The following is a 25,381-nucleotide window of genomic DNA, read 5'->3' as shown; positions in this document are numbered from 1 at the left end:
TGACTCGCACACTTGTTTGCACTTGATTTTCTCGCAAACAAAATGTTTGGTTTGAAGAAAAAAAACATAAAAATTGATTAATTTAAGAGAAGAAAATAGTTTCTACTAGTTTGGAAAACAAACTTAAACTTAATTTCTCCATCTCTGATTATTTTTTATTTTATTTTATAGATAAATAAATTTGTTATTTGTTAGGGGTAAGCTTCATTAAACAATGTCAGAGGTCAGTATGTGGCGCCATCAGTTTAAAAATTATGTTTAATTAGAACAGTTGTTCAAAGCAAAGGAAAATAGTGCAGAGATGCTATCTAGTGGACTCTGAAGATAATGACACTGTTTCATGAAGCTTCATCAACACATCACTACCATCTAGTGGACTCTGAACATAATGACACTGTTTCATGAAGCTTCATCAACACATCACTACCATCTAGTGGACTCTGAAGATAATGACACTGTTTCATGAAGCTTCATCAACACATCACTACCATCTAGTGGACTCTGAAGATAATGACACTGTTTCATGAAGCTTCATCAACACATCACTACCATCTAGTGGACTCTGAAGATAATGACACTGTTTCATGAAGCTTCATCAACACATCACTACCATCTAGTGGACTCTGAACATAATGACACTGTTTCATGAAGCTTCATCAACACATCACTACCATCTAGTGGACTCTGAACATAATGACACTGTTTCATGAAGCTTCATCAACACATCACTACCATCTAGTGGACTCTGAACATAATGACACTGTTTCATGAAGCTTCATCAACACATCACTACCATCTAGTGGACTCTGAAGATAATGACACCGTTTCATGAAGCTTCATCAACACATCACTACCATCTAGTGGACTCTGAAGATATTGACACTGTTTCATGAAGCTTCATCAACACATCACTACCATCTAGTGGATTCTAAAGATAATGACACTGTTTCATGAAGCTTCATCAACACATCACTACCATCTAGTGGACTCTGAAGATAATGACACTGTTTCATGAAGCTTCATTAACACATCACTACCATCTAGTGGACTCTGAAGATAATGACACTGTTTCATGAAGCTTCATCAACACATCACTACCATCTAGTGGACTCTGAACATAATGACCCTGTTTCATGAAGCTTCATCAACACATCACCATCATCTAGTGGACTCTGAAGATAATGACACTGTTTCATGAAGCGTCATCAACACATCACTACCATCTAGTGGACTCTGAAGATAATGACACTGTTTCATGAAGCTTCATCAACACATCACTACCATCTAGTGGACTCTGAATATAATGACACTGTTTCATGAAGCTTCATCAACACATCACTACCATCTAGTGGACTCTGAAGATAATGACACTGTTTCATGAAGCTTCATCAACACATCACTACCATCTAATGGACTCTGAACATAATGACACTGTTTCATGAAGCTTCATCAACACATCACTACCATCTAGTGGACTCTGAACATAATGACACTGTTTCATGAAGCTTCATCAACACATCACTAGCAAGATAGTTTGATTGAATTCGTCTTAAATATTAATACACAGCGGTACCTTCTGCCGTCTCACAGATATATTTTTTTGATGCAGCGGAAGAAAAGAATACATAAAAAAGAAACGAGGAAGAAAGTGATGACGTTAATAAAGAAGGTTAAAAAAAAAGTATAATATAATAATACTTTGGAGCATCGTGAAGTAATACTACAGAGCCTTGTGGAGTAATACTGCAGAGCCTTGCAGAGTAATAGTACTCTGGCTCGAATTACTTACAAAAACAATTTGAAACATTGTCCATATACGTCATATTCATGAATAATTTAACATTAACAAACAGTTCTGTAGGTTCACGAGAGAATAAAGTATGTGAAAATGTAGAGAGACAGTTTGAAAAAAGGTTTATAAAGAGTGTAACGAGGGATTATGAGGCATGAATTTGAATTGTGAATAAATATCCTAATTCACAATGTTACTCACTCATTAAAGTCAGAACCACTGTTTAGTAATATATTTGTTTTTCAATGTAAATGTTTATCATTTCAAGTTGAAGTTTGATGTAAAACCTGTGAACACGGATCATAACAGATGTCAACAGAGACGGACACAGTGTGGGATGGGGGGGCGAACACACACACACACACACACACACACACACACACACACACACACACACACACACACACACATGCGGGTCTTTAAAACAACAAAACAAAAAACATGCAGAAGCCATGAGTGTGTTGGGGGGTAGGGGGAGGCGAGGGGGGAGAGCCCAGTGATTAGCCAATGTGCCACATACTTGTTTGGGAGCTTCAGAAGCGGTGGTGTGAGCGTCAGTACCTCTGTGGAGTCCATTAAAATCAAACCCAACTGTGGGGGGAGAAGGAGGGAGGGAGAGGGTGGAGGGGGAGGGAGTAGGGAGGAGGGGGAGGGAGGAGGGCAATTGGTTAAAAGCTCAACCAGATCCACACAAGCACATACTTGTACTTGACCACCAGCCAAACACAGTAGCCACCAGCAACCGTTGCTAATAAAGGGAGGCTGGCAGTGATGATGATGATGATGATGATGATGATGATGATGATGATGATGATGGTGATGATGATGGAACTTTGGTGAAGTCAGTGATTTAATATGACGCATGTTAATGGAGGCCTCGGGGTGGACGGCCTTTGCTGTGCATGTCCGTGCTGAAGACAACTGTCGGTGACAACATTAATTACAGCCTCGTTGAGTGTTTACACATCTCAAGCATGAGTGTGTGAGTCTGTGTGTGTGTGTTTGTGTGTGTGTGTGTTTACAATGCCGTTGGAGGAAGTTGCATCACTTACCGTTTGGCCTCTGTCACTAAGAATCACGGGCTGTGCCACATATCATTCACACTCCCCATAAAGAAGCTACTTATCTCACTGTCGAGTGCGATCACTGCCAACGCCGTGATGGACGTGACAGGAGGAAGACAGGAGGAGGACGAGGGAGGCCGGAGGGGAGGAGGAGAGACGCTCAACCGTGAGGCGGAGGAAAGGATGCAGCCAAGGTGGAGATGTGAAGGAAAGTATGGACTCAAGGATCAATAGTGAAACAGTAAAAGGAAGCAAAGGAAAACGAATGTAGAGAAGAAGTAACAAAAAAAGGGGGTTGAAAAAAGATTGAATGCCTTGAAAAGAAACTTGGGTTGAGGATGGAAAGAAGAGAGCGACAAAAGAATCAGAGAAGGAAGTTTTATGGAATGTTGAAACATTGAAACAGGAAGTGTACTCGAAGGACAGGAAGAGGAAATAAATGAAAACAGTGTGACTTTGATGTTCAGGAAGAAAGAGAGAAAAATATAAATTTAAAAAGGTTTAAAAGAAGTAAGAAAAGGACGTGAAGAAAGAAGGAAGTAAAGAAAGAAAAGTAATGAAGGAAAGGAAAGACGTAAAGAATGGAATTCAAAAGAAAGAAAGTAAAAGTAAAAAAAAGGGAAGGAAGTAAAGAAGGATGCACAGAAAGAATAAAGTGAAGAAAAAAAAGTAAGGAAGGTCGAAGTTAATAAAAAAGGAAGTAAATGAAGCAGGAAGTAGAGAACGAAAGAAGGAAGTAAAGAACGAAAATACTAAAGATCGATGTAAAGAATTAAATTATGAAGACACTAGGAAGAAAGGAAGTAAAATTTGGAAAAAGAAGAAAGGAAGTAAAGAAGAATGCACAGAAAGAAGAGGTTTAGATAGAAAGTACTGAAATAAGAAGTGAAGAAAGAAGTACCGAAGAATGAAGGAAGAACAGAAAGAAGAAAGTAAATGAAGAAGGATTCACAGAAAGAAGTAAATGAAGAAGGGAGAAGAAAAAAAGGAAGGAAGTAAAGATGAATTGAAAGAAGAAAGAAGGATGTAAAAAGAAAATACAATTTAAATGAAAAAAAAGACCAAAAAGAAGAAAGGTGAAGAAAGTAAAAGATAAACAGGAACAGACGATTAAAAAGTTTAATTTGAGTAGATGAGATTACAAAAGTAAAGAAGAAAGTAAGAGGAAGGAAAGACGAAGCGACAGATAGAAACAGAAGGATGAAGTAAAGGAAGAAAGAGGTGTAGAAAGTCTACCATTAAGATGCAGGACGCTGGTCTCTAATCAACACTAGATTAATAATGCACACATTTGTCACAGGTCAGTATCGCGCTCGTGTTTCACGGTAAAAAATAGCGACAGCTGCTCAGCCCAGGGCTGTCACGCTCGGCCCAACACAAAGATGGGATTTGATTTATTTAGGAAAGGAAGCAGACGAGCGCAGGCTCGGACGCTGAGAGATGGTCGCGAGTGTGAATCTACATGTATTTATTCACGTGAATGAGTGAATGTTGAAGGAGTGGCCGCAGAATGAAACATCTCATCCTGTAGTTTTGTAGAAAAGATCTTCTTTAACTCCCACCATTTTTCAGCAGAAGTTTTTTGCTCATCGCTCGTGAGAATGTGAAACTATTTGAGGGATGTTGTGACTCACCTGTGTGAGACCTCATGTGCGTCCGCAGGTGACTGGGTTGACTGAAGCTCTTCCCACACTCGGGACAGAAGTGCTGGCCCTGCCTTATGAAGCGCAGCATCCCTGTGGACCACAAACATCGCATCGTATGAGTCAACATGTGAGTGAGCTGAGAGTCTAAAACTGATGTGTTTTCTGACTGTTACGTGGAAATACTTTTATCTTCTTGAAAAATCAACATCAATACTGTAATACTATTTAGCTTATGTACTAATTCTGGAAATGAACTCAAATGTCTATATCAATATATATATATAATTTAGATATTTTTAAATGTTTTAATACAACATTAGTGAGCTACCAAGCTGCACCGCAATGGATCTGTACTACTACTCCCTGAAGATCTGTAGTATAACTCTGCATGTCTACATAGTCTTACTACGTGAGAATTAATAGTATTACTCCACGTTGCCAAGTAGTATTACTCCGCAAGACGGTGTAGGAATACTCCGTGAGGTTCTGTACTATTGCTCTGCGAGGAGTAATAGTATTACCATGCAAGGCTCTGTAGTATTACTTTTCAAGGACCTTTAGTATTACTCTACAAGGCTCCATAGTATTACTCCGCAAAGATTTTTAGTATTCCTGCGCGAGGCTGTGTGTTTAGTATTACTCGGCGAGGCCAATTTGTATTACCAGAGTCAAGTACTCGACAATACTACACATATATACTTGTTACTACACTATCACAACACCAGAGTCAAGTACTGGACAATACTACAAATATATCCTTGTGAGTACACTATCACAACACCAGAGTCAATTACTCGACAATACTATACATATATACTTGTTACTAAACTATCACAACATCAGAGTCAGGTACTGGACAATACTACACATATATCCTTGTTACTACACTATCACAACACCAGAGTCAAGTACTGGACAATACTACACATATATCCTTGTTACTACACTATCACAACACCAGAGTCAAGTACTGGACAATACTACACATATATCCTTGTTACTACACTATCACAACACCAGAGTCAAGTACTGGACAATACTATACATATATACTTGTTACTACACTATCACAATACCAGATTCAAGTACTGGACAATACTACAAATATATCCTTGTTACTACACTATCACAACACCAGAGTCAAGTACTGGACAATACTACACATATATCCTTGTTACTACACTATCACAACATCAGAGTCAAGTACTGGACAATACTACAAATATATACTTGTTACTATACTATCACAACATCAGAGTCAAGTACTGGACAATACTACAAATATATACTTGTTACTATACTATCACAAAGTCAAAAGTGACGTGTGTTGTGTGCAAAAATGAGCGAAGGAAGATGTGAAGATTCGGCGTTGAACTTGCAACAGGCGTCTTTGCTCAAGAGCACTGAGGCAGGAAGTGGAAGTGGCGTCAGTGAAGGACTAGTGCTGCCATCATTAGTATGTCTAATGTGTCATTATGAGAGGACTTGCACCGGGGGCTGGACTGCAGCTGTCACACAGCATCATCTCAGAGGCTGACAGACACACACACACTCAACACGCACACACACTCAACACACACACAAACACACACTCAACACACACACAACGCATAAATTACAGGCAATTAAAACGCCCTGGCTGTGATGTGCCCGCTTCGTTGCCCGTGTGTCACATGTCAGGTGTGTGTGTGTGTGTGTGTGTGTGTGTGTGTGTGTGTGTGTGTGTGTGTGTGTGTGTGTGTGTGTGTGTGTGTGTGTGTGTGTGTAAGATCGCACACATGTGTGTTGGTCCAGGGGAGGGAAGTGAGGCATGTTGACTAACTCTGATCACCTTTCTTTGCATAATCATCTCAACAAAAGACAAAAATAACTTGAATAAATGTTCTTTTTTAATAATAAACTCTGTCATGTGACACAACCAGATGAATAATTACTTTGAAGGTTCAGTCTCTTTGCTTTTTTTTAAAGGGTCAAAAAGGTTTTATGAGTAACTTCAGTTCAGTTGAGATGATTCATCTCGGTCAGGTCGTGTGTAGCAGTGGAACCAAACATCTGGTGTGTCAATGAAGCTTCATGAAACAGTGCCATTATGTTCAGAGTCCACTAGATGGTAGTGATGTGTTGATGAAGCTTCATGAAACAGTGTCATTATCTTCAGAGTCCACTAGATGGTAGTGATGTATCGATGAAGCTTCATGAAACAGTGTCATTATCTTCAGAGTCCACTAGATGGTAGTGATGTGTTGATGAAGCTTCATGAAACAGTGTCATTATCTTCAGAGTCCACTAGATGGTATTGATGTGTTGATGAAGCTTCATGAAACAGTGTCATTATCTTCAGAGTCCACTAGATGGTAGTGATGTGTTGATGAAGCTTCATGAAACAGTGTCATTATCTTCAGAGTCCACTAGATGGTAATGATGTTTGATGAAGCTTCATGAAACAGTGTCATTATCTTCAGAGTCCACTAGATGGTTGTAATGTTTCGATGAAGCTTCATGAAACAGTGTCATTATCTTCAGAGTACACTAGATGGCGTCTCTGCACTATTTTTTATTTGTTTTAAACAACTGTTCTAATGAAACATCATTTTTAAACTGATGGCGCCACCTACTGACCTCTGGACAACATGACACTGTTTTATGACGCTTCATAAACACATCACTACTAACAGCCAGTTAAGGGGCTGGTACAGGTCCACAAGTCATTGAAAACTGGGCCAAAAGTTTACAAAAAAAGAAAACTGCGACGTATTTTTCATGTACAATTTAATTTAATTATTTATATATTAAAATGTTGAATCAATGAATTTCTGTGAATAATATTCACTATAGTACCGTTAAAAAGAGTTTTATATTGTATTTCCAATAATTCAAAAATACATATTATGAATTGAATTTTTTTTCTTTTTTTAAATCATAGTCTACTAAATTCAATAGAAAAATGTCGGTATAAATGCGTCACCAGACATTACCAAACAAGTATCGAACTACTTGATCCAATTTTCAACCAATCACGCGACTCGCAGACGTTATCGAGAACAAAAAATATATTCAATTTGATTTATTGGAAATAAAATGTTAGCGGCATCAGAATATTGAACAGTTGAATTTAACTTTTTTGATTTTACACTTAACATTCCGTTTTTCAAACTTTTTATATTGAAATTTTGTGTTCAAGATAAAAAAACAAACAAACAGTAGAATTAAATCTTTATTAGAAGTTTGATGGTTTCCTTTTTTAATATATATATATATATTTTTTTAAACATAGTGTGATATTTTATTTCCACTATTTTAAAAATACATAAATTCAATATTCTTTAATGTTTAGACTTTTAACTTTAATATAAAAGTAGTCGCACTATTACACCAACAATTGACACAGAATTTAAAGAATATATTAAATTAAAAATGTAATGATATAAATTAGAAAATAAGTAAAAACTAAATGAATCATTTAATAAAACAAGTTTTCAAAAGCAGGTTTAAATATTGATGTACTTCAGCATCTAAGGTAGTTGTTGTACACACACTTCAGTGACCTCTGCTAACAGGCCTCGGGGGGGCTGCGGGTGCCTTTTTTCTTTTTTCGTGTCCACCCGAAAACCAGCCGAATCATCCCAGCATGCACCTGGGCAGTGCCCACCAGCCTCTCGCGGACGTGTGTTGTTGTGCAGATGGAAGGACACAGCGGGACACGGGAGACAGCGAGGAGGTGACGGGCGAGCGTCTCTGGCCTCTGGATACTCCACTTGAGGCCCGCCAGCCCTTCTCAGCCTCGCACGCCGGCGCCGACCGGACAGATCCGGACGAGGGGGAACACAAGACGCACGCTCACGTTTGGAGGGAGGACACGGGAGTCTCAAAAAAAAGGTCAGGTTATAGCATGTGACTCAAAGGGCTGCGAGGACGCTGACGATATACGCCTAGACGGGTGACGCCGATGTCACGTCCGCTCTGGGGCTGTTGTCTCTGACCCGGAGACTATCACCCCCCTCCAAACCCCCCCGCACGCAAACTGACCTCAGACAAGTGAAAATGGGCAAATAATACAAATGCTCGGTAATGACCGGTTCCTAAGCAGCTGGTGGGTAATTATTCCGTCTCGTCTCTCGCTCCGTTCGCATCTGTGTGAGTCTCTCTCGTCAGGAGTGACCCAAACCACTGGTGACAGGACCAGACCCGCGAGCAGGTTCTCTCACACGTGTGAGATTCAGTCAGAGAGTGTAGTTACTCATGTGTCAGACACGCGTCACTCACTCACGTACAGATGGAGTGTGTTCTGAGGGTGAGAGTGTTCTGAGTGTGTTCTGAGAGTGAGTGTGTTCTGAGAGAGTGTGTTCTGAGAGCGAGTGTGTTCTGAGGGCAGGTGTGTTCTGAGAGTGAGTGTGTTCTGAGAGTGAGTGTGTTCTGAGAGTGAGTGTGTTCTGAGAGCGAGTGTGTTCTGAGGGCGAGTGTGTTCTGAGGGTGAGTGTGTTCAGAGAGCGAGTGTGTTCTGAGGGTGAGTGTGTTCTGAGAGCGAGTGTGTTCTGAGAGTCAGTGTGTTTTGAGAGCGAGTGTGTTCTGAGGGTGAGTGTGTTCTGAGAGCGAGTGTGTTCTGAGGGTGAGTGTGTTCTGAGAGCGAGTGTGTTCTGAGAGCGAGTGTGTTCTGAGGGTGAGTGTGTTCTGTGAGCGAGTTTGTTCTGAGAGTGAGTGTGTTCTGAGAGTGAGCGTGTTCTGAGAGCGAGTTTGTTCTGAGAGTGAGTGTGTTCTGAGAGTGAGTGTGTTCTGAGGGTGAGTGTGTTCTGAGAGTGAGTGTGTTCTGAGTGTGTTCTGAGAGAGTGTGTTCTGAGAGCGAGTGTGTTCTGAGGGTGAGTGTGTTCTGAGAGCGAGTGTGTTCTGAGAGCGAGTGTGTTCTGAGGGCAAGTGTGTTCTGAGAGTGAGTGTGTTCTGAGAGTGAGTGTGTTCTGAGAGTGAGTGTGTTCTGAGGGTAAGTGTGTTCTGAGACTGAGTGTGTTCTGAGAGTGAGTGTGTTCTGAGAGTGAGTGTGTACTGAGGGTGAGTGTGTTCTGAGAGCGAGTGTGTTCTGAGAGTGAGTGTGTTCTGAGGGTGAGTGTGTTCTGAGAGTGAGTGTGTTCTGAGGGTGAGTGTGTTCTGAGAGTGAGTGTGTTCTGAGGGTGAGTGTGTTCTGAGAGTGAGTGTGTTCTGAGAGCGAGTGTGTTCTGAGGGTGAGTGTGTTCTGAGGGTGAGTGTGTTCTGAGAGCGAGTGTGTTCTGAGGGTGAGTGTGTTCTGAGAGCGAGTGTGATCTGAGGGTGGGTGTGTTCTGAGGGCGAGTGTGTTCTGAGGGTGAGTGTGATCTGAGGGTGAGTGTGTTCTGAGGGCGAGCGTGTTCTGAGGGTGAGTGTGTTCTGAGAGCGAGTGTGTTCTCAGAGCGAGTGTGTTCTGAGGGTGAGTGTGTTCTGAGAGTGAGTGTGTTCTGAGATCGAGTGTGTTCTGAGGGTGAGTGTGTTCTGAGAGCGAGTTTGTTCTGAGATCGAGTGTGTTCTGAGGGTGAGTGTGTTCTGAGAGCGAGTTTGTTCTGAGAGTGAGTGTGTTCTGAGAGTGAGCGTGTTCTGAGAGCGAGTTTGTTCTGAGAGTGAGTGTGTTCTGAGAGTGAGTGTGTTCTGAGGGTGAGTGTGTTCTGAGAGTGAGTGTGTTCTGAGTGTGTTCTGAGAGAGTGTGTTCTGAGAGCGAGTGTGTTCTGAGGTTGAGTGTGTTCTGAGAGCGAGTGTGTTCTGAGAGCGAGTGTGTTCTGAGAGTGAGTGTGTTCTGAGAGAGTGTGTTCTGAGGGTGAGTGTGTTCTGAGGGCAAGTGTGTTCTGAGAGTGAGTGTGTTCTGAGAGTGAGTGTGTTCTGAGAGTGAGTGTGTTCTGAGGGTGAGTGTGTTCTGAGACTGAGTGTGTTCTGAGAGTGAGTGTGTTCTGAGAGTGAGTGTGTACTGAGGGTGAGTGTGTTCTGAGAGCGAGTGTGTTCTGAGAGTGAGTGTGTTCTGAGGGTGAGTGTGTTCTGAGAGTGAGTGTGTTCTGAGGGTGAGTGTGTTCTGAGAGTGAGTGTGTTCTGAGGGTGAGTGTGTTCTGAGAGTGAGTGTGTTCTGAGAGCGAGTGTGTTCTGAGGGTGAGTGTGTTCTGAGGGTGAGTGTGTTCTGAGAGCGAGTGTGTTCTGAGGGTGAGTGTGTTCTGAGAGCGAGTGTGATCTGAGGGTGGGTGTGTTCTGAGGGCGAGTGTGTTCTGAGGGTGAGTGTGATCTGAGGGTGAGTGTGTTCTGAGGGCGAGCGTGTTCTGAGGGTGAGTGTGTTCTGAGAGCGAGTGTGTTCTGAGAGCGAGTGTGTTCTGAGGGTGAGTGTGTTCTGAGAGTGAGTGTGTTCTGAGAGTGAGTGTGTTCTGAGAGCGAGTGTGTTCTGAGGGTGAGTGTGTTCTGAGAGCGAGTTTGTTCTGAGAGTGAGTGTGTTCTGAGAGTGAGTGTGTTCTGAGAGCGAGTGTGTTCTGAGAGCGAGTGTGTTCTGAGGGTGAGTGTGTTCTGAGAGTGAGTGTGTTCTGAGGGTGAGTGTGTTCTGAGAGTGAGTGTGTTCTGAGTGTGTTCTGAGAGAGTGTGTTCTGAGAGCGAGTGTGTTCTGAGGTTGAGTGTGTTCTGAGAGCGAGTGTGTTCTGAGAGCGAGTGTGTTCTGAGAGTGAGTGTGTTCTGAGAGAGTGTGTTCTGAGGGTGAGTGTGTTCTGAGGGCAAGTGTGTTCTGAGAGTGAGTGTGTTCTGAGAGTGAGTGTGTTCTGAGAGTGAGTGTGTTCTGAGGGTGAGTGTGTTCTGAGACTGAGTGTGTTCTGAGAGTGAGTGTGTTCTGAGAGTGAGTGTGTACTGAGGGTGAGTGTGTTCTGAGAGCGAGTGTGTTCTGAGAGTGAGTGTGTTCTGAGGGTGAGTGTGTTCTGAGAGTGAGTGTGTTCTGAGAGTGAGTGTGTTCTGAGGGTGAGTGTGTTCTGAGAGTGAGTGTGTTCTGAGAGTGAGTGTGTTCTGAAGGTGAGTGTGTTCTGAGAGTGAGTGTGTTCTGAGGGTGAGTGTGTTCTGAGAGCGAGTGTGTTCTGAGGGTGAGTGTGTTCTGAGAGTGAGTGTGTTCTGAGGGTGAGTGTGTTCTGAGAGTGAGTGTGTTCTGAGGGTGAGTGTGTTCTGAGAGCGAGTGTGTTCTGAGAGCGAGTGTGTTCTGAGAGCGAGTGTGTTCTGAGAGTGAGTGTGTTCTGAGAGAGTGTGTTCTGAGGGTGAGTGTGTTCTGAGGGCAAGTGTGTTCTGAGAGTGAGTGTGTTCTGAGAGTGAGTGTGTTCTGAGAGTGAGTGTGTTCTGAGGGTAAGTGTGTTCTGAGACTGAGTGTGTTCTGAGAGTGAGTGTGTTCTGAGAGTGAGTGTGTACTGAGGGTGAGTGTGTTCTGAGAGCGAGTGTGTTCTGAGAGTGAGTGTGTTCTGAGGGTGAGTGTGTTCTGAGAGTGAGTGTGTTCTGAGGGTGAGTGTGTTCTGAGAGTGAGTGTGTTCTGAGGGTGAGTGTGTTCTGAGAGTGAGTGTGTTCTGAGAGCGAGTGTGTTCTGAGGGTGAGTGTGTTCTGAGGGTGAGTGTGTTCTGAGAGCGAGTGTGTTCTGAGGGTGAGTGTGTTCTGAGAGCGAGTGTGATCTGAGGGTGGGTGTGTTCTGAGGGCGAGTGTGTTCTGAGGGTGAGTGTGATCTGAGGGTGAGTGTGTTCTGAGGGCGAGCGTGTTCTGAGGGTGAGTGTGTTCTGAGAGCGAGTGTGTTCTCAGAGCGAGTGTGTTCTGAGGGTGAGTGTGTTCTGAGAGTGAGTGTGTTCTGAGATCGAGTGTGTTCTGAGGGTGAGTGTGTTCTGAGAGCGAGTTTGTTCTGAGAGTGAGTGTGTTCTGAGAGTGAGCGTGTTCTGAGAGCGAGTTTGTTCTGAGAGTGAGTGTGTTCTGAGAGTGAGTGTGTTCTGAGGGTGAGTGTGTTCTGAGAGTGAGTGTGTTCTGAGTGTGTTCTGAGAGAGTGTGTTCTGAGAGCGAGTGTGTTCTGAGGTTGAGTGTGTTCTGAGAGCGAGTGTGTTCTGAGAGCGAGTGTGTTCTGAGAGTGAGTGTGTTCTGAGAGAGTGTGTTCTGAGGGTGAGTGTGTTCTGAGGGCAAGTGTGTTCTGAGAGTGAGTGTGTTCTGAGAGTGAGTGTGTTCTGAGAGTGAGTGTGTTCTGAGGGTGAGTGTGTTCTGAGACTGAGTGTGTTCTGAGAGTGAGTGTGTTCTGAGAGTGAGTGTGTACTGAGGGTGAGTGTGTTCTGAGAGCGAGTGTGTTCTGAGAGTGAGTGTGTTCTGAGGGTGAGTGTGTTCTGAGAGTGAGTGTGTTCTGAGGGTGAGTGTGTTCTGAGAGTGAGTGTGTTCTGAGGGTGAGTGTGTTCTGAGAGTGAGTGTGTTCTGAGAGCGAGTGTGTTCTGAGGGTGAGTGTGTTCTGAGGGTGAGTGTGTTCTGAGAGCGAGTGTGTTCTGAGGGTGAGTGTGTTCTGAGAGCGAGTGTGATCTGAGGGTGGGTGTGTTCTGAGGGCGAGTGTGTTCTGAGGGTGAGTGTGATCTGAGGGTGAGTGTGTTCTGAGGGCGAGCGTGTTCTGAGGGTGAGTGTGTTCTGAGAGCGAGTGTGTTCTGAGAGCGAGTGTGTTCTGAGGGTGAGTGTGTTCTGAGAGTGAGTGTGTTCTGAGAGTGAGTGTGTTCTGAGAGCGAGTGTGTTCTGAGGGTGAGTGTGTTCTGAGAGCGAGTTTGTTCTGAGAGTGAGTGTGTTCTGAGAGTGAGTGTGTTCTGAGAGCGAGTGTGTTCTGAGAGCGAGTGTGTTCTGAGGGTGAGTGTGTTCTGAGAGTGAGTGTGTTCTGAGGGTGAGTGTGTTCTGAGAGTGAGTGTGTTCTGAGTGTGTTCTGAGAGAGTGTGTTCTGAGAGCGAGTGTGTTCTGAGGTTGAGTGTGTTCTGAGAGCGAGTGTGTTCTGAGAGCGAGTGTGTTCTGAGAGTGAGTGTGTTCTGAGAGAGTGTGTTCTGAGGGTGAGTGTGTTCTGAGGGCAAGTGTGTTCTGAGAGTGAGTGTGTTCTGAGAGTGAGTGTGTTCTGAGAGTGAGTGTGTTCTGAGGGTGAGTGTGTTCTGAGACTGAGTGTGTTCTGAGAGTGAGTGTGTTCTGAGAGTGAGTGTGTACTGAGGGTGAGTGTGTTCTGAGAGCGAGTGTGTTCTGAGAGTGAGTGTGTTCTGAGGGTGAGTGTGTTCTGAGAGTGAGTGTGTTCTGAGGGTGAGTGTGTTCTGAGAGTGAGTGTGTTCTGAGGGTGAGTGTGTTCTGAGAGTGAGTGTGTTCTGAGAGCGAGTGTGTTCTGAGGGTGAGTGTGTTCTGAGGGTGAGTGTGTTCTGAGAGCGAGTGTGTTCTGAGGGTGAGTGTGTTCTGAGAGCGAGTGTGATCTGAGGGTGGGTGTGTTCTGAGGGCGAGTGTGTTCTGAGGGTGAGTGTGATCTGAGGGTGAGTGTGTTCTGAGGGCGAGCGTGTTCTGAGGGTGAGTGTGTTCTGAGAGCGAGTGTGTTCTGAGAGCGAGTGTGTTCTGAGGGTGAGTGTGTTCTGAGAGTGAGTGTGTTCTGAGAGTGAGTGTGTTCTGAGAGCGAGTGTGTTCTGAGGGTGAGTGTGTTCTGAGAGCGAGTTTGTTCTGAGAGTGAGTGTGTTCTGAGAGTGAGTGTGTTCTGAGAGCGAGTGTGTTCTGAGAGCGAGTGTGTTCTGAGGGTGAGTGTGTTCTGAGAGCGAGTGTGTTCTGAGAGTGAGTGTGTTCTGAGTTTGTTCTGAGAGTGAGTGTGTTCTGAGAGTGAGTGTGTTCTGAGGGTGAGTGTGTTCTGAGAGCGAGTGTGTTCTGAGGGTGAGTGTGTTCTGAGAGTGAGTGTGTTCTGAGAGCGAGTGTGTTCTGAGGGTGAGTGTGTTCTGAGAGCGAGTTTGTTCTGAGAGTGAGTTTGTTCTGAGAGTGAGTGTGTTCTGAGAGCGAGTGTGTTCTGAGGGTGAGTGTGTTCTGAGGGTGAGTGTGTTCTGAGAGCGAGTGTGTTCTGAGGGTGAGTGTGTTCTGAGAACGAGTGTGTTCTGAGGGTGAGTGTGTTCTGAGAGCGAGTGTGTTCTGAGGGTGAGTGTGTTCTGAGAGCGAGTTTGTTCTGAGAGTGAGTGTGTTCTGAGAGTGAGTGTGTTCTGAGGGTGAGTGTGTTCTGAGAGCGAGTGTGTTCTGAGGGTGAGTGTGTTCTGGGAGCGAGTGTGTTCTGAGGGTGAGTGTGTTCTGAGAGTGAGTGTGTTCTGAGAGTGAGTGTGTTCTGAGAGCGAGTGTGTTCTGAGGGTGAGTGTGTTCTGAGAGCGAGTGTGTTCTGAGAGTGAGTGTGTTCTGAGAGTGAGTGTGTTCTGAGAGTGAGTGTGTTCTGAGAGCGAGTGTGTTCTGAGGGTGAGTGTGTTCTGAGAGCGAGTGTGTTCTGAGGGTGAGTGTGTTCTGAGAGCGAGTGTGTTCTGAGGGTGAGTGTGTTCTGAGAGTGAGTGTGTTCTGAGAGCGAGTTTGTTCTGAGAGCGAGTGTGTTCTGAGGGTGAGTGTGTTCTGAGGGTGAGTGTGTTCTGAGAGCGAGTGTGTTCTGAGGGTGAGTGTGTTCTGAGGGTGAGTGTGTTCTGAGAGCGAGTGTGTTCTGAGAGTGAGTGTGTTCTGAGAGTGAGTGTGTTCTGAGGGTGAGTGTGTTCTGAGAGCGAGTTTGTTCTGAGAGTGAGTGTGTTCTGAGAGCGAGTGTGTTCTGAGGGTGAGTGTGTTCTGAGAGCGAGTGTGTTCTGAGGGTGAGTGTGTTCTGAGAGCGAGTGTGTTCTGAGGGTGAGTGTGTTCTGAGGGTGAGTGTGTTCTGAGAGCGAGTGTGTTCTGAGAGTGAGTGTGTTCTGAGAGTGAGTGTGTTCTGAGGGTGAGTGTGTTCTGAGAGCGAGTTTGTTCTGAGAGTGAGTGTGTTCTGAGAGTGAGTGTGTACTGAGGGTGAGTGTGTTCTGAGAGCGAGTGTGTTCTGAGAGTGAGTGTGTTCTGAGGGTGAGTGTGTTCTGAGAGCGAGTGTGTTCTGAGGGTGAGTGTGTTCTGAGAGCGAGTGTGTTCTGAGGGTGAGTGTGTTCTGAGAGCGAGTGTGTTCTGAGGGTGAGTGTGTTCTGAGGGTGAGTGTGTTCGGAGAGCGAGTGTGTTCTGAGGGTGAGTGTGTTCTGAGAGCGAGTGTGTTCTGAGGGTGAGTGTGTTCTGAGAGCGAGTGTGTTCTGAGGGTGAGTGTGTTCTGAGGGTGAGTGTGTTCTGAGGGTGAGTGTGTTCTGAGAGCGAGTGTGTTCTGAGGGTGAGTGTGTTCTGAGAGTGAGTGTGTTCTGAGTGTGTTCTGAGGGCGAGTGTGTTCTGAGGGTGAGTGTGTTCTGAGAGCGAGTGTGTTCTGAGGGTGAGTGTGTTCTGAGAGCGAGTGTGTTCTGAGAGTGAGTGTGTTCTGAGAGCGAGTGTGTTCTGAGGGTGAGTGTGTTCTGAGAGTGAGTGTGTTCTGAGAGTGAGTGTGTTCTGAGAGTGAGTGTGTTCTGAGAGTGAGTGTGTTCTGAGTGTGTTCTGAGAGTGAGTGTGTTCTGAGAGTGAGTGTGTTCTGAGAGTGAGTGTGTTCTGAGGGTGAGTGTGTTCTGAGAGCGAGTGTGTTCTGAGGGTGAGTGTGTTCTGAGGGTGAGTGTGTTCTGAGAGCGAGTGTGTTCTGAGAGTGAGTGTGTTCTGAGGGCGAGTGTGTTCTGAGAGCGAGTGTGTTCTGAGAGTGAGTGTGTTCTGAGGGTGAGTGTGTTCTGAGGGTGAGTGTGTTCTGAGAGCGAGTGTGTTCTGAGGGTGAGTGTGTTCTGAGAGCGAGTGTGATCTGAGGGTGGGTGTGTTCTGAGGGCGAGTGTGTTCTGAGGGTGAGTGTGATCTGAGGGTGAGTGTGTTCTGAGGGCGAGTGTGTTCTGAGGGTGAGTGTGTTCTGAGAGCGAGTGTGTTCTGAGGGTGAGTGTGTTCTGAGGGTGAGTGTGTTCTGAGAGCGAGTGTGTTCTGAGAGTGAGTGTGTTCTGAGAGCGAGTGTGTTCTGAGAGCGAGTGTGTTCTGAGAGCGAGTGTGTTCTGAGAGCGAGTGTGTTCTGAGGGTGAGTGTGTTCTGAGAGCGAGTGTGTTCTGAGAGTTAGTGTGTTCTGAGTTTGTTCTGAGAGTGAGTGTGTTCTGAGGGTGAGTGTGTTCTGAGAGCGAGTGTGTTCTGAGGGTGAGTGTGTTCTGAGAGTGAGTGTGTTCTGAGAGCGAGTGTGTTCTGAGGGTGAGTGTGTTCTGAGGGTGAGTGTGTTCTGAGAGCGAGTGTGTTCTGAGGGTGAGTGTGTTCTGAGTGTGTTCTGAGAGCGAGTGTGTTCTGAGGGTGAGTGTGTTCTGAGAGCGAGTGTGTTCTGAGAGTGAGTGTGTTCTGAGTGTGTTCTGAGAGTGAGTGTGTTCTGAGAGAGTGTGTTCTGAGAGCGAGTGTGTTCTGAGAGTGAGTGTGTTCTGAGAGTGAGTGTGTTCTGAGGGTGAGTGTGTTCTGAGAGTGAGTGTCTTCTGAGAGTGAGTGTGTTCTGAGAGTGAGTGTGTTCTGAGAGCGAGTGTGTTCTGAGGGCAAGTGTGTTCTGAGAGTGAGTGTGTTCTGAGAGTGAGTGTGTTCTGAGAGTGAGTGTGTTCTGAGGGTGAGTGTGTTCTGAGAGCGAGTGTGTTCTGAGGGTGAGTGTGTTCTGAGGGTGAGTGTGTTCTGAGAGCGAGTGTGTTCTGAGAGTGAGTGTGTTCTGAGGGCGAGTGTGTTCTGAGGTTGAGTGTGTTCTGAGAGCGAGTGTGTTCTGAGAGCGAGTGTGTTCTGAGGGTGAGTGTGTTCTGAGGGCGAGTGTGTTCTGAGGGTGAGTGTGTTCTGAGAGAGAGTGTGTTCTGAGAGCGAGTGTGTTCTGAGAGTGAGTGTGTTCTGAGAGTGAGTGTGTTCTGAGAGTGAGTGTGTTCTGAGAGCGAGTGTGTTCTGAGAGTGAGTGTGTTCTGAGAGTGAGTGTGTTCTGAGAGCGAGTGTGTTCTGAGAGCGAGTGTGTTCTGAGAGCGAGTGTGTTCTGAGAGCGAGTGTGTTCTGAGAGCGAGTGTGTTCTGAGAGCGAGTGTGTTCTGAGGGTGAGTGTGTTCTGAGAGCGAGTGTGTTCTGAGAGCGAGTGTGTTCTGAGAGCGAGTGTGTTCTGAGGGTGAGTGAGTTCTGAGAGCGAGTGTGTTCTGAGGGATAGTGTGTTCTGAGAGCGAGTGTGTTCTGAGGGTGAGTGTGTTCTGAGGGTGAGTGTGTTCTGAGAGTGAGTGTGTTCTGAGAGCGAGTGTGTTCTGAGAGCAACTGTGTTCTGAGAGCGAGTGTGTTCTGAGGGTGAGTGTGTTCTGAGAGCGAGTGTGTTCTGAGAGCGAGTGTGTTCTGAGGGTGAGTGTGTTCTGAGAGCGAGTGTGTTCTGAGAGCGAGTGTGTTCTGAGAGTGAGTGTGTTCTGAGAGCGAGTGTGTTCTGAGAGTGAGTGTGTTCTGAGGGTGAGTGTGTTCTGAGAGCGAGTGTGTTCTGAGGGATAGTGTGTTCTGAGAGCGAGTGTGTTCTGAGGGTGAGTGTGTTCTGAGGGTGAGTGTGTTCTGAGAGTGAGTGTGTTCTGAGAGCGAGTGTGTTCTGAGAGCGAGTGTGTTCTGAGAGCGAGTGTGTTCTGAGAGCGAGTGTGTTCTGAGCGTGAGTGTGTTCTGAGAGCGAGTGTGTTCTGAGAGCGAGTGTGTTCTGAGAGCGAGTGTGTTCTGAGCGTGAGTGTGTTCTGAGAGCGAGTGTGTTCTGAGAGTGAGTGTGTTCTGAGGGTGAGTGTGTTCTGAGAGCGAGTGTGTTCTGAGGGATAGTGTGTTCTGAGAGCGAGTGTGTTCTGAGGGTGAGTGTGTTCTGAGGGTGAGTGTGTTCTGAGAGTGAGTGTGTTCTGAGAGCGAGTGTGTTCTGAGAGCGAGTGTGTTCTGAGAGCGAGTGTGTTCTGAGAGCGAGTGTGTTCTGAGGGTGAGTGTGTTCTGAGGTTGAGTGTGTTCTGAGAGCGAGTGTGTTCTGAGGGTGAGTGTGTTCTGAGAGCGAGTGTGTTCTGAGAGTGAGTGTGTTCTGAGTGTGTTCTGAGAGTGAGTGTGTTCTGAGAGAGTGTGTTCTGAGAGCGAGTGTGTTCTGAGAGTGAGTGTGTTCTGAGAGTGAGTGTGTTCTGAGGGTGAGTGTGTTCTGAGAGTGAGTGTCTTCTGAGAGTGAGTGTGTTCTGAGAGTGAGTGTGTTCTGAGAGCGAGTGTGTTCTGAGGGCAAGTGTGTTCTGAGAGTGAGTGTGTTCTGAGAGTGAGTGTGTTCTGAGAGTGAGTGTGTTCTGAGGGTGAGTGTGTTCTGAGAGCGAGTGTGTTCTGAGGGTGAGTGTGTTCTGAGGGTGAGTGTGTTCTGAGAGCGAGTGTGTTCTGAGAGTGAGTGTGTTCTGAGGGCGAGTGTGTTCTGAGGTTGAGTGTGTTCTGAGAGCGAGTGTGTTCTGAGGTTGAGTGTGTTCTGAGGGTGAGTGTGTTCTGAGGGCGAGTGTGTTCTGAGGGTGAGTGTGTTCTGAGAGAGAGTGTGTTCTGAGAGCGAGTGTGTTCTGAGAGTGAGTGTGTTCTGAGAGTGAGTGTGTTCTGAGAGTGAGTGTGTTCTGAGAGCGAGTGTGTTCTGAGAGTGAGTGTGTTCTGAGAGTGAGTGTGTTCTGAGAGCGAGTGTGTTCTGAGAGCGAGTGTGTTCTGAGGGTGAGTGTGTTCTGAGAGCGAGTGTGTTCTGAGAGCGAGTGTGTTCTGAGGGTGAGTGTGTTCTGAGAGCGAGTGTGTTCTGAGAGTGAGTGTGTTCTGAGAGCGAGTGTGTTCTGAGAGTGAGTGTGTTCTGAGGGTGAGTGAGTTCTGAGAGCGAGTGTGTTCTGAGGGATAGTGTGTTCTGAGAGCGAGTGTGTTCTGAGGGTGAGTGTGTTCTGAGGGTGAGTGTGTTCTGAGAGTGAGTGTGTTCTGAGAGCGAGTGTGTTCTGAGAGCAACTGTGTTCTGAGAGCGAGTGTGTTCTGAGGGTGAGTGTGTTCTGAGAGCGAGTGTGTTCTGAGAGCGAGTGTGTTCTGAGGGTGAGTGTGTTCTGAGAGCGAGTGTGTTCTGAGAGCGAGTGTGTTCTGAGAGTGAGTGTGTTCTGAGAGCGAGTGTGTTCTGAGAGTGAGTGTGTTCTGAGGGTGAGTGTGTTCTGAGAGCGAGTGTGTTCTGAGGGATAGTGTGTTCTGAGAGCGAGTGTGTTCTGAGGGTGAGTGTGTTCTGAGGGTGAGTGTGTTCTGAGAGTGAGTGTGTTCTGAGAGCGAGTGTGTTCTGAGAGCGAGTGTGTTCTGAGAGCGAGTGTGTTCTGAGAGCGAGTGTGTTCTGAGCGTGAGTGTGTTCTGAGAGCGAGTGTGTTCTGAGAGCGAGTGTGTTCTGAGAGCGAGTGTGTTCTGAGCGTGAGTGTGTTCTGAGAGCGAGTGTGTTCTGAGAGTGAGTGTGTTCTGAGGGTGAGTGTGTTCTGAGAGCGAGTGTGTTCTGAGGGATAGTGTGTTCTGAGAGCGAGTGTGTTCTGAGGGTGAGTGTGTTCTGAGGGTGAGTGTGTTCTGAGAGTGAGTGTGTTCTGAGAGCGAGTGTGTTCTGAGAGCGAGTGTGTTCTGAGAGCGAGTGTGTTCTGAGGGTGAGTGTGTTCTGAGGGTGAGTGTGTTCTGAGGGTGAGTGTGTTCTGAGGGTGAGTGTGTTCTGAGGGTGAGTGTGTTCTGAGGTTGAGTGTGTTCTGAGAGCGAGTGTGTTCTGAGGGTGAGTGTGTTCTGAGAGCGAGTGTGTTCTGAGAGTGAGTGTGTTCTGAGTGTGTTCTGAGAGTGAGTGTGTTCTGAGAGAGTGTGTTCTGAGAGCGAGTGTGTTCTGAGAGTGAGTGTGTTCTGAGAGTGAGTGTGTTCTGAGGGTGAGTGTGTTCTGAGAGTGAGTGTCTTCTGAGAGTGAGTGTGTTCTGAGAGTGAGTGTGTTCTGAGAGCGAGTGTGTTCTGAGGGCAAGTGTGTTCTGAGAGTGAGTGTGTTCTGAGAGTGAGTGTGTTCTGAGAGTGAGTGTGTTCTGAGGGTGAGTGTGTTCTGAGAGCGAGTGTGTTCTGAGGGTGAGTGTGTTCTGAGGGTGAGTGTGTTCTGAGAGCGAGTGTGTTCTGAGAGCGAGTGTGTTCTGAGAGTGAGTGTGTTCTGAGGGCGAGTGTGTTCTGAGGTTGAGTGTGTTCTGAGAGCGAGTGTGTTCTGAGAGCGAGTGTGTTCTGAGGGTGAGTGTGTTCTGAGGGCGAGTGTGTTCTGAGGGTGAGTGTGTTCTGAGAGAGAGTGTGTTCTGAGAGCGAGTGTGTTCTGAGAGTGAGTGTGTTCTGAGAGTGAGTGTGTTCTGAGAGTGAGTGTGTTCTGAGAGCGAGTGTGTTCTGAGAGTGAGTGTGTTCTGAGAGTGAGTGTGTTCTGAGAGCGAGTGTGTTCTGAGAGCGAGTGTGTTCTGAGGGTGAGTGTGTTCTGAGAGCGAGTGTGTTCTGAGAGCGAGTGTGTTCTGAGGGTGAGTGTCTTCTGAGAGCGAGTGTGTTCTGAGGGTGAGTGTGTTCTGAGAGCGAGTGTGTTCTGAGAGCGAGTGTGTTCTGAGAGTGAGTGTGTTCTGAGAGCGAGTGTGTTCTGAGAGTGAGTGTGTTCTGAGGGTGAGTGAGTTCTGAGAGCGAGTGTGTTCTGAGGGATAGTGTGTTCTGAGAGCGAGTGTGTTCTGAGGGTGAGTGTGTTCTGAGGGTGAGTGTGTTCTGAGAGTGAGTGTGTTCTGAGAGCGAGTGTGTTCTGAGAGCAACTGTGTTCTGAGAGCGAGTGTGTTCTGAGGGTGAGTGTGTTCTGAGAGCGAGTGTGTTCTGAGAGCGAGTGTGTTCTGAGGGTGAGTGTGTTCTGAGAGCGAGTGTGTTCTGAGAGCGAGTGTGTTCTGAGAGTGATTGTGTTCTGAGAGCGAGTGTGTTCTGAGAGTGAGTGTGTTCTGAGGGTGAGTGTGTTCTGAGAGCGAGTGTGTTCTGAGAGTGAGTGTGTTCTGAGAGCGAGTGTGTTCTGAGGGTGAGTGTGTTCTGAGGGTGAGTGTGTTCTGAGAGTGAGTGTGTTCTGAGAGCGAGTGTGTTCTGAGAGCGAGTGTGTTCTGAGAGCGAGTGTGTTCTGAGAGCGAGTGTGTTCTGAGCGTGAGTGTGTTCTGAGAGCGAGTGTGTTCTGAGAGCGAGTGTGTTCTGAGAGCGAGTGTGTTCTGAGAGCGAGTGTGTTCTGAGCGTGAGTGTGTTCTGAGAGCGAGTGTGTTCTGAGAGTGAGTGTGTTCTGAGGGTGAGTGTGTTCTGAGAGCGAGTGTGTTCTGAGGGATAGTGTGTTCTGAGAGCGAGTGTGTTCTGAGGGTGAGTGTGTTCTGAGGGTGAGTGTGTTCTGAGAGTGAGTGTGTTCTGAGAGCGAGTGTGTTCTGAGAGCGAGTGTGTTCTGAGGGTGAGTGTGTTCTGAGAGTGAGTGTGTTCTGAGAGCGAGTGTGTTCTGAGAGCGAGTGTGTTCTGAGGGTGAGTGTGTTCTGAGGTTGAGTGTGTTCTGAGAGCGAGTGTGTTCTGAGGGTGAGTGTGTTCTGAGAGTGAGTGTGTTCTGAGAGTGAGTGTGTTCTGAGGGTGAGTGTGTTCTGAGAGCGAGTGTGTTCTGAGGGTGAGTGTGTTCTGAGGGTGAGTGTGTTCTGAGAGTGAGTGTGTTCTGAGAGCGAGTGTGTTCTGAGAGCGAGTGTGTTCTGAGGGTGAGTGTGTTCTGAGGTTGAGTGTGTTCTGAGAGCGAGTGTGTTCTGAGGGTGAGTGTGTTCTGAGGTTGAGTGTGTTCTGAGAGCGAGTGTGTTCTGAGGGTGAGTGTGTTCTGAGAGCGAGTGTGTTCTGAGAGCGAGTGTGTTCTGAGAGTGAGTGTGTTCTGAGAGCGAGTGTGTTCTGAGAGTGAGTGTGTTCTGAGGGTGAGTGTGTTCTGAGAGCGAGTGTGTTCTGAGGGATAGTGTGTTCTGAGAGCGAGTGTGTTCTGAGAGCGAGTGTGTTCTGAGGGTGAGTGTGTTCTGAGGTTAAGTGTGTTCTGAGAGCGAGTGTGTTCTGAGGGTGAGTGTGTTCTGAGAGCGAGTGTGTTCTGAGGGTGAGTGTGTTCTGAGAGTGAGTGTGTTCTGAGGGTGAGTGTGTTCTGAGAGCGAGTGTGTTCTGAGAGCGAGTGTGTTCTGAGGGTGAGTGTGTTCTGAGAGCGAGTGTGTTCTGAGGGTGAGTGTGTTCTGAGGTTGAGTGTGTTCTGAGAGCGAGTGTGTTCTGAGGGTGAGTGTGTTCTGAGGGTGAGTGTGTTCTGAGAGTGAGTGTGTTCTGAGAGCGAGTGTGTTCTGAGAGCGAGTGTGTTCTGAGGGTGAGTGTGTTCTGAGGGTGAGTGTGTTCTGAGAGTGAGTGTGTTCTGAGAGTGAGTGTGTTCTGAGGGTGAGTGTGTTCTGAGAGCGAGTGTGTTCTGAGGGTGAGTGTGTTCTGAGAGCGAGTGTGTTCTGAGGGTGAGTGTGTTCTGAGGTTAAGTGTGTTCTGAGAGCGAGTGTGTTCTGAGGGTGAGTGTGTTCTGAGAGCGAGTGTGTTCTGAGGGTGAGTGTGTTCTGAGAGTGAGTGTGTTCAGATGGTGACTGTGTTCTGAGGTTCAGTGTGTTCTGAGAGCGAGTGTGTTCTGAGGGTGAGGGTGTTCTGAGGGTGAGTGTGTTCTGAGGGTGAGTGTGTTCTGAGGGTGAGTGTGTTCTGATGGTGAGTGTGTTCTGAGAGCGAGTGTGTTCTGAGAGCGAGTGTGTTCTGAGGGTGAGTGTGTTCTGAGGGTGAGTGTGTTCTGAGAGTGAGTGTGTTCTGATGGTGAGTGTGTTCTGAGGTTGAGTGTGTTCTGAGGGTGAGTGTGTTCTGAGAGCGAGTGTGTTCTGAGGGTAAGTGTGTTCTGAGAGCGAGTGTGTTCTGAGGGTGAGTGTGTTCTGAGAGCGAGTGTGTTCTGAGGGTGAGTGTGTTCTGAGAGCGAGTGTGTTCTGAGGGTGAGTGTGTTCTGAGAGTGAGTGTGTTCTGAGGGTGAGTGTGTTCTGAGAGTGAGTGTGTTCTGAGAGTGAGTGTGTTCTGAGGGTGAGTGTGTTCTGAGAGTGAGTGTGTTCTGAGAGTGAGTGTGTTCTGAGGGTGAGTGTGTTCTGAGAGTGAGTGTGTTCTGAGGGTGAGTGTGTTCTGAGAGCGAGTGTGTTCTGAGGGTGAGTGTGTTCTGAGAGCGAGTGTGTTCTGAGGGTGAGTGTGTTCTGAGAGTGAGTGTGTTCTGATGGTGAGTGTGTTCTGAGGTTGAGTGTGTTCTGAGAGTGAGTGTGTTCTGAGAGTGAGTGTGTTCTGAAGGTGAGTGTGTTCTGAGAGTGAGTGTGTTCTGAGGGTGAGTGTGTTCTGAGAGCGAGTGTGTTCTGAGGGTGAGTGTGTTCTGAGAGCGAGTGTGTTCTGAGGGTAAGTGTGTTCTGAGAGCGAGTGTGTTCTGAGGGTGAGTGTGTTCTGAGAGCGAGTGTGTTCTGAGGGTGAGTGTGTTCTGAGAGCGAGTGTGTTCTGAGGGTGAGTGTGTTCTGAGAGCGAGTGTGTTCTGAGGGTGAGTGTGTTCTGAGAGTGAGTGTGTTCTGAGGGTGAGTGTGTTCTGAGAGTGAGTGTGTTCTGAGAGTGAGTGTGTTCTGAGGGTGAGTGTGTTCTGAGAGTGAGTGTGTTCTGAGAGTGAGTGTGTTCTGAAGGTGAGTGTGTTCTGAGAGTGAGTGTGTTCTGAGGGTGAGTGTGTTCTGAGAGCGAGTGTGTTCTGAGGGTGAGTGTGTTCTGAGAGTGAGTGTGTTCTGAGGGTGAGTGTGTTCTGAGAGTGAGTGTGTTCTGAGGGTGAGTGTGTTCTGAGAGTGAGTGTGTTCTGAGAGTGAGTGTGTTCTGAGAGTGAGTGTGTTCTGAGGGTGAGTGTGTTCTGAGAGTGAGTGTGTTCTGAGAGTGAGTGTGTTCTGAGAGTGAGTGTGTTCTGAGGGTGAGTGTGTTCTGAGGGTGAGTGTGTTCTGAGAGTGAATGTTCCAAACAAGTACCGAGCTACTTGATCCAACTTTCATCCAATCAAGCGACTCACATACAAAAGTATATATTTGAATCATAATATTTAACATTTAATATCTCAAATGTTTTTTAAATATAATTAAATTCAATTAAAAATGTAATATTATTTATTCATAGTCTTTTAAATTCAATAATAAAATGTTGGTATAAATGAGTCACCAGACATTACCAAACGAGCACAACATCCAACTTTCATCCAATCACGTGGCACGCAGACAAAAGTTTATATTTTATATATTTGAATTTGAATATAAAGAAATAAATCAGTGGCAATATAATATTTAACCTTTAATATTGAAGTGGTTTTTTTTAACTTTTTTTTTTTTCTTTTAACATTGAACTATTGAAAGGTTGATATTTTTTATTAATTAAATTAAAAAATAATAATATATCTTCTGAATTAATGGTTTTAGTTTTTTACACGTAGAGTTTGATATTATAATTTCAATAATTCAAAAATACATTTTCAAAATTAAATATTGTTTTAATTCATTGTCTATTAAATTTGAATTTGAATATATAGAAAAATTTCAGTGGAATCCGAATATTGAATATTTATATTTAACATTTAAAATCTTATTTAGTTTTTTTTCTTTAAACAATAAAACATTTTTTAACAGTATAATTAAATCATTTCTATATTGAAAGGTTGATTTAGTTTTAGAATTCAATTTAAAATAAATAATATTTTCTCAATTAATGATT

At 46.0% G+C, this 25,381-nt stretch overlaps 1 protein-coding gene across 4 annotated transcripts in view; it reads right to left on the bottom strand.

Moving 5' to 3' along the window:
• Nucleotides 1–25,381, bottom strand: part of znf516 (zinc finger protein 516) — a 71,639-nt gene that overhangs the window by 4,495 nt on the left and 41,763 nt on the right. For 3 of the 4 annotated variants that reach the window (XM_087805594.1, XM_087805593.1, XM_087805596.1), the window contains one exon: nucleotides 4,491–4,592. In XM_087805594.1, coding sequence (XP_087661720.1) covers nucleotides 4,491–4,592 — 102 coding nt within the window. Of the gene's footprint in view, nucleotides 1–2,312; nucleotides 2,384–4,490; nucleotides 4,593–25,381 lie in introns of all 4 variants that reach the window. The other variant, XM_087805597.1, reaches the window with a different exon arrangement.

The sequence above is a fragment of the Callionymus lyra genome, chromosome 13 (assembly GCF_982586985.1).
Source record: "Callionymus lyra chromosome 13, fCalLyr1.hap1.1, whole genome shotgun sequence".
Lineage (NCBI taxonomy): Eukaryota > Metazoa > Chordata > Actinopteri > Syngnathiformes > Callionymidae > Callionymus > Callionymus lyra.
This window is presented reverse-complemented; position numbering and strand designations above follow the sequence as displayed.